Source organism: Arthrobotrys flagrans (assembly GCF_004000055.1).
Source record: "Arthrobotrys flagrans strain CBS H-5679 chromosome Unknown unitig_13, whole genome shotgun sequence".
Taxonomy (NCBI): Eukaryota; Fungi; Ascomycota; class Orbiliomycetes; order Orbiliales; family Orbiliaceae; genus Arthrobotrys; species Arthrobotrys flagrans.
Genome location: NW_027137548.1, coordinates 88,909 through 100,080, shown reverse-complemented (window position 1 = coordinate 100,080; position 11,172 = coordinate 88,909). Strand labels below are relative to the sequence as shown.

Below are 11,172 nucleotides of genomic sequence, written 5' to 3'. Positions count from 1 at the left end.
CTCGAAACTGGTACTGTCGATTCAAGTTGTACTTTAAAATCTTTAAATAAACAACGTAAGTAAAATCCACCTATTCATAGAGATACGAAGCTAACGTAGGGCTACTCTAGACCAATACATGATCTATTTAAAATTCTAAAGAACTTGTTGAGAATTATATCAAACCAATATCATATCAATACTATTAGTACCGATCAAGCAGAAACTAGACGTGTTCAGAGTTTTTAAAGACAAGTATTACGTCGTTAGCATTCCAAAGGATACCTAAAAATCATTAGATATGGAGGATGCTTTAGTTTTACAAATTAAAAAAAATATTAAATTGGTGAAAGGTGCCGACAACTTACAAGAGGCTTGTATAGATCTAGAGGGTGCTACTGAAGACTCTCAAGAAGCCGATGCATTTTTTTCTTTTTTCTTTCATTCTGAACTTGATACCCTTAACTAAATCATTGATTTTTTGTTTATTTAATGATGTTATGGCCCTGTATATATCTTTCCCATCACGAAACGTGCAGTCTGGTTCTTATGAGATATTTGATTGAAAAGTTTAATGTTTATTGTGATTTTTTTAATTGTATTTTTATTATCTTAGATGGTCGTATACAGTGCTTCCGTAGATCCGAATAAGACGCGTCCGATGGAGATTATTTTTGAGATGGAAACTGTTTTTTAGGATGTAAACTGTTCCTTAGGATGGAAATTACTCCATCCGATGCAAGCCCTTCTTAGGATGGAACGGGCTCCTTAGGATGGAAAGGGCTTCTTAGGATGGAAGGGCTCCACCCGGAAGGCAGGTTTCCATCCTGCCCATCTTGCCCATCTTGCCTTAGGATGGGCAGGATGGAGCAGGATGGAAATGTGTTTTTTTCCTGATGATCTACAAGTATAAAAGTAGAAAGAACTGCTAAGATTATAATAGGCGCCAGTTTTGTAGTAAGTTAATTATCGTAGACTTAAATATAGCTAATCTAGATTTAACATTAGATGCTTTAAAAAAAATTTACTACTAATAGTGTTAATTTTGATAAGTCGTATGCTTTCTTTAAATATGACTTTAGTCTCACTCTAGGACTTGACTTAAGCTTAATTAGACATCTTAAATTTGATCAAATAACCTTTAGTTTCTTTAAAGATAGTATGTATTTGATTTACCTTTATGTCTTTATTTATATATTATCCTTGAGTTAAAATTTAAATTATTTATTATTAGTTAACATAAATATTAAGTAAGATGAAGACCTGAACGATTTAGAATATATAATATTATATACTGACATCTAAGTAAAATTTAGTATTGGTAATACCTTTAATATTAAAAAGTAGGTATACATAGCAGGTTATCATATTAAGGATTACTTAAAATTGCTAATTTTTAATAAAATCCTCGAGGTTATACCAGTTATTAGGACGAAAATGGCTTTATCTGGAAACTTAACCACATCGGCGTAGGCTTATCTAATATTATCGTTAATAAGTAAAGATATATAGTACTAACCATCTTATAATACCGTTAATTAAGAGTAAGGCTTCAATTTTAAATATAGATACTTTTTCCCAAATTATAAGCTCGGAGTTCCGACTAATAATTTTAATTTTAATAATAGATCGTTTAAGATTATTAATAACAAGAGGATTGGAGCAACTATAACTAGAAGTTTAACCTTTAAGATCGCTCCTTATATTTAACTTTAACTATCAGTTAGAAGTCTTAAAGTAGACTTTATAATCGCATCTTTGTTTATCGAAAGTCGCTTTCTAAGTAAATTATATGTTAACTTTAAAATGGACTCTAACTACAGCGGAGTTAAAATAGGTATTACAGCAAAATTCACTAAAGAGATTAAAGGAACTGGCAATACTATATTTAAGGATATTATATCATCAATTAAGGTTCTTTCCCTTTTTAATACTAGTAAGAAAATAATATCGTCGCCGGCCTGTTATAGCTTCAACTCTGGTTTTAGTAAGAAGATGTAAAAGTATAAATATATTTGGGATAATACAACCTTAGGAGCTAAAAACGAATTATCGCTACTTAGAATTTAGGAATACTCTCATACTAAGCGTCGCTTACTCGCGAAGTATACTAATAAATTCTTTTATAATCTTAGAAACTCTTTTAGCTGTCCGGGAGGTGATGACGGTGATGATAGTAATATCTGTGATAACCAGCTTGGAGAAGACTTTGACAATATATTTACTAATACCTATAAAGACTGAGAAGATAATCCAACTTCTACTTCGCTTAAAAAAAAGTCGGATGATCATTGGCGAAACGCATTTCTAGAGGAAGTTAGCCAATCAATCAAGGCCTTCCAAGATAATAGTAGTAATTTGACCGATAAGGAGTATTAGCGTCATTTTGGCCTGGTTGCAGAGAGGCGCGGAGCTTTTAGGAAACGTGCTGTCTCCAATTAGGCGCCATAGGAGACTGTGAACTCATAATACGGACCTTTCGACCACAGAACCTAGAAGAAAGTTTACGAATTACAGTATATATCCACCCTTTAGCATATTATCCGGATATTTTAAAGTGACTAATATATTTGGCTATAAATAATGCTTTTACTTGGAAGACCGGCACATATAATACCTGGCCTAACCAGATCAGGGGCATGATAGTATACGAGAGATCAGAAGGTTGTGTTTTAGCTCCTTATCTGCGAATGTACTCGCTGACTGATATTGATCTTCCACGAAATAGCCGAAATCTTCACATGGCAAGTAAGTCAACCTCCAGCCTATAAGATTAGACACGCAAGTTGTACGGCAAAGATTGACTGATCGTTCATGATTCTATTTGCAGCCGAGTATATACTTAAGCTTCAAACCGTAAGTTTTTCATCAAATTATAATTTTAAGGCGCTTAAGGCTAGCAGACATTAACAAGACCGAATTAATTCAATTCCTTCTGGCTTTGGGTCACTGACGATGCCAGCCAACAGCCTTTTACACTCCTTAATAATGGCGGCCTTGGTATTTGAAGGGGTGCTTATAACTAACTTGATTAATTTTTCTTTTCACCTAACGATGGTTATGGCAATTATAGACCTATTAATATTCTTGCTCTTGGTGTATTTTCGAGCAATATTAATTTCCATGCCAACAATTTGGCAAAGTTTGTTATTTTAGAACGTCTCACTAATAAAGTTAAGATGAGTGTAAGTTGGATCCAAATCACCGCATTTTATTCTATAACAGCTAATCAACTGTCACTTATAAATCTAGTTGATGGGAGGTGCATCGGTCCGCACGATTGAATATATAAACGACTACGACTTTAGCGACCAACTGACTGTGTTGAAGTCGTGTTTATTGGTTTTCAAATACCTTAGAGAACCTACTGTCCAGGCGAACTTTGAAGCTCAAGTCCGCAGGATGGGTACCGGCCTCAACTTCTTAGAACTTGGCTATATTCCTAGCGTGAGTTTCACACATCGCTTTCATGTTCACAATTACTTATTAGGAAAGCGTCACTAACACAGGATCTTACAGGTCACCCTGGGCTACGAGCCGGGCAGATTTAAGTTAGCACGCTCCTGGTATAAGTACGTAAGGGAAAAAACTGTTGCTGATCTTAATCGTGTTGGTGAGCAGTTCCTGCGCGACCATTTAGCGAGATTGATGCTAATATACGGCAGCCCGCGATTAGGAGAAAGTCAGCAGGATATCAACAATAGACAAGTACTTAATATATTGAATACTTCTTTCTACAATACATTCTTGCTATTTAATCCAAGCATATTGACCTCTTGAACGGACAGTGTTGAATGTTTGTTTGCGAGATTCTGTTGGATCCTTATGTTGTCGGCAAAAAGCGTATATATGCACTTTTATGGCTAGTTTTTGTTCGTAAAGATTTAATTGTGGATCTTGAATTTCTTCTTTATGGAAAGTTTAAAATATTTTAATTTGGCTGTCTCCTTTTATCGTGTAAAGTATATCTTTTCCATAGCATGAATGTATAGAGAGAAATACTTGATAGTTTTACATAATTTTCGCAAAAAACTGGAATTTCTAACTAACGACTCGAGTATGCCTACTAAATCGAAAAACACTAGTCTAATTACGGGACCAAGTCTAACTTTGCTGGAAGATCGTACTTGATTTTGATATCCCTGCTTAATCCTTCCTTAAAGATCCGAACTAGCTTATTGTTACTCTCTTTATCTTCACTCTTTGGTAAATCTTTAGATTCTAAGATCTGGTATCTAATTCCTACTTGCTTGGGGTTTGGTAATTGATTTTTATACCCCATAAATATATGGCTTTCGAAGGAAAGATCTTGAAAAGCGGATTTTCAGGTAAGCTAAAATTCTAAATTAGGATTAGCTTTAAACACGGAAATACTCACATATCTTTATCTGGAAGAATCGAATACCACACATTTTGTTCGCGATAGCCTTTGTTGTTACCAAGTAAAAGTTATAGACTCCAGAAGTCGCTATCCGCTGATCCCTATTATCCTTATACTTAACCACGTTATTAATGATGTTTGAATTAAGCTAATCAAAGCTGTTATTATCGTTCTTTGGGATATCTTAATATTCTTAATCGTTGTTTATAAATTCAAGTTCCTTTTTGTCGTTATCTTCTTCTTCGTCCTCTGTATTTTGGAGCGCGTTAAGCTAAAGTTCAGATCTTCTATACCCGTAGGCGTTGATATTATGGAAACGTAATTAGAATGTGTGTAGATACGGCCAATCCTTAGTTTTTCTATTAGACAAGACGCCGTTTCTTGGCTCGAAAACTTCTGATGTGACTTTGTTATAGTCTATTAACACTATTTTAAGCCTTTTCGATAATTATTGTAATAGATTTGACAAATTATCGCCTTTTTTATCAATCTTTTCATCTAAGTAGAAGGATCTAGTAGATGTGCTGTAAGATAGCCGCCGTATAGCGATGGGGTATCTAAGCGAAAGGGTTGTTAAATATTTTATGCTCTAATTTTGGAGTTTGATTATGGACTCTATGTATCCGCAAGTAGCTATATCAAACGAGATTTAGTATATTATGTTTATTAAAGACTCGAAGACCGCAAAATAAGAGTTACGCTTTATTGGAGCAGGGGAAATATTGTTATATATTAATCATAGAAATCTCCTTAAGTAAGATATACTATATATAAAAAGCTATAGAGACCTAATCCCGTCCAATCTACTTAGAAGCGCGTTTATAGATCGGTTTCCGAACTGAAGAATTTAATTTGATTTACTAGATGGATCCGGGACAGTGGTTTTGAGCTTCAATTTTTCTACGGTAATTGGTACAGAAGATCCGGTTTCTGCGTTAGATGAATCTGCGAATTTAAATAATGCGTACTTTTCGCCGCCTTCTTCTGTCTTTGCAACTTGGGTATGACTTGTTTGCCTATATGGCGATGCGATAACTAGGTTTTGAAGTCTTAATTCTTCTTTGGCTTATTTCGAGATTTGTCTTAAGAGTTCGGAGAGGTCTGTATGCGCGATAGCAATTCTTAAATCGCGTAGAGAAGCGGTGATTATTGGGTGGTCTGAAGTAAAATGTCCCAATTTCTGTATATCTTTAGTCTGGAAAAGATATTGGGTCTTGAATTTTCTGCTGATGACTAATTGCCTCTATTGTCGATTTATGAACGCTAGTTGCTTGAATTTGCGAGGAAGGGGATCGTTTCTAAACCTTTCGATCTTTTCTGCCTGGATATAATGTGCTTCGATAAATGAAAATATCCTCACGTGTATCTCTGGTGGTAAGGAGGTAAATGTGGCTTTGGACGCGCTCATGGTGAAGTCGATAGGTCAGTGGCGACGATTCGCGCCGCTTAGGAGCTGATAATATGATGTTTGTGAAGAGGAGCCTCGAAAGTGCTGTTAGATAGGCGTTCTGGATTTCGAGGGAACGTTAAATTCGCTGGTCTCATGTCCTGAGTTCTTGTTAGTGGGAGTTTCGGGATAAGCCATATTTATAACCGAATAGTGATGTGGTTATAGCCTAAATAACACAATCCTTGAAAGTGGAATGTAATAGAAAATTGATCGCAGGCTTAACTAAGGCCAAGTTTTGTTAGCCTCGCGTGTATGTCGACTCGTGCGAGTTAGGTTTTGTGGTAAGTTTGCTTTGTGGGTTATATATACGTATAATATTTATAGCTGCTTAAGAGCTAGATTTTACTCTTGTAGTTTTGAGGCTAGGACTTAAGCTTTTGTAGCTGAATCTTTGCCGAACTTTCTAATGAACTTCCAAGGTTTAATATTAATATTGATTAGGAGGCTAATGAGTGGGGTCGCGTAGGTTATTCTCGTTGTGTTATCTAACAATCGTAATATAACGTGTTGAAACTAGTGTTGAGATTGGCTATGAAGCGCTGAGCCGTATCAAATCCATACAAATGAATTGTGGTCTTGGCAAAAAAGTCAGCGCTGAGTCGTAGCGCTGAGCCGTATCGCTTAACTTACTTAAAATGGTATGGTGAGGTTGTTAAACACCACACAAAAACATTTGTGTTGGGCGTGTTGCGAGGTTGACAAACAGGTAGACAAACAGGTGGACAGGGCAGACGACAGACAGACAGACGGAAAGACAGACAGACAGACCGACAGACGGAAAGACAGACAGACAGACAGACTACAAGGTATAAGTTATTGAATCTCAACGCTGAGCCGTAGCGCTGAGCCGTATCGCTTAAATTACTATAAAGAGTAATCTCTAAGTTGGGGTCTTAGCAGAAAATATTCAGAGTAATCTTTTCAGCGCTGAACTATTTCGCTTAAATTACTAGTAGTACTTTATCATATTCAGGGGTAACTTCATTATTTACGTTCTCCGCCAAAATCAATTGACAATTTTTTTTATTAATTCGATATAATTTTAATGACGACCTTAACTTTTCAACCGATATCTATAAACGACGAATTTTTATACATTCCGCAATAGACAGTTTTATTTTATATTTCTTATCAACATATTTATACATTAATCAATATCGTCGAACACTGCTATCGACAGCATAAAAATACCATCACGATCAAAAAATGTAAAAAGTTAAAAGAATTTTTACAAAAAATTAACTCACCTAACTTGAATCGATTTATTCTTCTTCAACTATTTAGTAGAGAAGACTCTTTATTACCACAACCGTATTTCAAACAGTCAACTGAATTTGCCTGCCGTCATTATCATTACAAAAGACATAATTGGGAACGAACAAAAAAGCATTTACATCAAATTCATAGTTATAAACGGGACCCTTATACGCCGTATATAACTAAAGATAATTTTGAAGTATATCAAGTTTAAACCACTTACGTTCAAGATTTCTCTCCAATTTAGTAGCGTATCAATCAAAGCATAGTTAAAAATTAAGCAATCAACTCGAGTACTTTAATAACCGTCGCCTGTCAAGTTTCTAATCAGAATTTTGAACAAAATTGGATAAGCATAACTAATCGACTATTAAACGTCAGTCATGCAGAACATCAAAGATTGATAATCAACGATCAGTTTACAATAGACATTAGTAATCCTTGGGATAATAGAACCAATTATCTTACACATGTTAATAGCTTAGATCGATCAGAAATAACTACCGTTCTTAAAATTCCAAATCTCAAAAATAGTTCTGATAAAAGCGAACTTATATTAACTCAGCTTTGCAATATAAGTTATATCTGTATAGAAGCTACCAGACGGTCAACCGCTTATAACAAGCTAATAGAATAGAAATATCGAGCTTTTAACAATCACACTTCTCGTATATTAATCAGCACCGAATCTAATAAGCTAAGTTTAAAATCGCTTAGACATATCCAAGCTAAAACCGCTAAAGAGTATTTTAATATTTAAGCTCAGTTTTTATATTATATTTATCAAACTAGAAATAGTTTTTTTTTTATTAATCATACTTAATCACTATTTGTTCTGAATTCTAAGCAGATTCAATGAATCGATAACGATATCTCGCTAAACAACCTGGAACTATTCCTTCAAAATTTAATCAGAGTTACAACTTTTATGCGGGATAGCCTAATAGCTAAATGTTTTTTTGCCATAACCTTAACTTTTATTGAATAGGAGTATTAGTTTAGTTTTTTGGAATATAATCTTCTTTCGTTTAGCGCACTCAAAAATTTTAAACTCGGCGGTTTAATCATGACGCTCGGAGAAGCTTCGACCTTTCTCAGCAAGATTATTTATTGCTGCCAATTGATAGTTATCGGTTATATTTGATTTATCACTTTTAATAACGACATTATGCTAGATGAGCTCACAAACTTTCGAAAAAAATATATGCTAAACCATACTAGAACGCCTTTAGGCGAACTACAAAGTCAGCGAACTTTAGCTCTATATATCAATCGAAATCAACCTTCAATACCAGCTACGTATTAGGTAGATGGCGACGTGATTATACATCAAAATATAAAATTAGAGATTAATAAATTAGAAGGTTTCGTTAGATCTTTAACCGAACAGATAATAAAAATCTAGAATTAACTAGTCTTTAATATAACCGTTTCCGATCTTAATCTTAGAGATTACGGGACGGTTTCAGAAAATATAGCAAATCGCAACGCAGCTTACAACAGCTTAACTGATGAACGCGGTCAAATAAGAGATATTAAAGATTAATTCTTGCAGAAGTTTCTTGCCAAGTTTTGTAATAAGAATCTCAGCGATGAGGATAATTTCAACAATTTATTCACCACAGCCTGGGTGACCTTCTACGAGCATACAATTAAGGAATTTCTAGATTTAGTACTGCTTTTAATTCATATCTGTGCTAAACAGCTAGCTCGTAGCACTAAAATTCTAAGCATTCGTTATTCTAACACTCAAACTCTACAAAACTTGTTTGTTTACGAGGGGACTATTTTGATTAACATATACTATCACAAAAGTTAAAACGTAACCTAACAACAAAGGTAAGATTCTTCGAATTTCATAATATAAACTTAGTATGTAAAACTAATTAAAATCAGATATATTTATCACAGTCTGCTCCCACAACTAAGTCAAATAGTAGCTAACTTTTTAGTTTTCATCATATCAATCCGTTATTTGGCCCTCTAGTAGACGCTTCACACGCAGAACCCAAACAAATCAGAAAAATAAATAACAGCTAAAGCTAGCTAAGCCTTGTTTCTAACCTACCTCTGGGCGAAACAGGAAGACAAGTAGCATAGTTCGGAATTAAGCGACTTGCTTAGAAGAGAAACCGTAAAATATGACTTGCCCGAGTTATCCATTCAAAGTTGGCGATAAATAAGCATTTCTATTGCCAATCGCTTGTTTAAAGCTTACCACAAAGCCATGGATTTTGAAGGTAATAACGAGTTTGAAAATAAAGATAAGATAAACGGTTTTGAAGAATCAGATCCTTAGAACTAGCTAACCTCTTATTCCACTGCTGTAGCTAAAAATCGTTACGACGTACGGCTGGATATAGAGTATACTAAAAGCAAAAAATCATTAATAAAACATATTCAAGCTTATAGAGTCTGGCAGAAATAGTTGAAAGTCGATCAGCATCATTAATCATATAATATTAAAATTTATACCTCAAGAGCTGGTTCTAAATACATTAGAAGCAAATCAGCTGAACTAATTAGCAATCAATCTAAAAAATCGCTTAAAACCCTTACTATATAATTTCGCTAGTCTATGATTATAGTAGATATGCTCATATACTATCTATTTAAAATTAAAGATCTTCAATATCAAAGCTTACAACAGAAATTAGTTCTAGAATATATTATAATCAAAACAATTTAAATTTTAGCGATCCTGTCAACTAGAAACGGCAAATCGTTGCTTTTTTAACTACCTACTTTTTTAAAATATGCCAAGCATACGGTTATAATAATTCTGTTCAAAGTATTTCAAGATAATATCATAATAAAATTCTCGAAATTAAATATACCATATAATTTTTAAAATAATACTAAATTAAATCAATTTTTACACAATCTGATTTTCGCTAGCTTGGAGTATGTCAAAGATTCCAATTTTCATTCCTTTTTACAATAATTACAAGTAAATCAGATCCTAGATCGAATAATTCTAGACAAATACTACTTAACTCTAACAAAAGATATAAGCTATTAACCCACATTACTAATATTAAATTAATTATAAACCTATACTGTATAGATAATATACTTAATGATCACTCTTCTAGTAGCCGAAGAGCCCCGATTCCGTCGCCTTTTAAGTTTTGAGAAAGATTAACTTGAAATTATCAGAGCGTCTACTAGCCGGCTTAATTTTAAAATTTAATGCATGGCCTGGGGCAGCTGGAAAGAAAGTCTTTTACTGACCAAACAAGCCCTGAAAAACTGGGCAAAAGTCGATTGAAACCGTGGCAGACGGGCAGTCTGTTTCGTCAATAATAAAAAGTTAGCTGAAGAGCTCAGCAGTGATTTAGGATGCCTGCACTACCACGCGAGTATACATCAGGAAAAAAACATTTTTCCATCCTGCCCATTCTAGCAGGGGGGTTTCCATCGCGGTTTTTTCTGCTATGTGATTGGTTCAAGAAAAACCACAACAAAAATAAGCGAATTTTAAACCAATTATATAGCTTAAAAATACTGAGATGGTACAGGATAGAGCGCGATGGAAACTCCCTTGCTAGGATGGCAGGATGGAAACATGTTTTTTTCCTGATGTAAGTAATAAGAAAGAAGTATTTAAACGGTGGCGTTCAGGATCCGAACCAGGCCACAAAATTATAATATCAACGGCGGCTTTGTATCAGAGCGTGGATTTGAGCAACATTAATTATATGATGATGCTAGAACCACCCAGCTCTATTTACCATTTAGTCCAAGCTATGGGTAGAGGCGGTAAAAATGGCAAACAGGCTTACATTCTCATCATAATTCCCACAACCTGGCAACCTAAATTTTTACCTAAAGCAGACACTTCTTAAGTGCTACTGGAAGAATTCTTAACCACTAAGAATTACAAGCACTTAGTTCTAAGTAGCGGTATAGATAACATGATAAAACGTTATAACCTCAATAAACTTAATCAGATTAGCTATAATAACTGCGTTAAATCCTTAGCTTATAAACTAACCTAATTTATGAGCGATCTACTACGTTCGCGCAAAAATAGCTTACTCGTTGCGAAGATAATCTAATACAAGACTATTACAACCGAAGAACTCTCGACTTTAGAATCTAT

At 34.5% G+C, this 11,172-nt stretch overlaps 1 protein-coding gene across 1 annotated transcript; it reads left to right on the top strand.

Moving 5' to 3' along the window:
• Positions 1-3,158: 3,158 nt before the first annotated feature.
• On the top strand, positions 3,159-3,683 carry DFL_003142 (uncharacterized protein; the record flags this gene model as incomplete). The annotated part of the gene is made up of 4 exons (XM_067632037.1): positions 3,159-3,164; positions 3,232-3,426; positions 3,499-3,555; positions 3,645-3,683. The coding sequence occupies 4 exons, from the start codon at positions 3,159-3,161 to the stop codon at positions 3,681-3,683; spliced, it is 297 nt and encodes a 98-aa protein (XP_067492718.1).
• Positions 3,684-11,172: the final 7,489 nt, after the last annotated feature.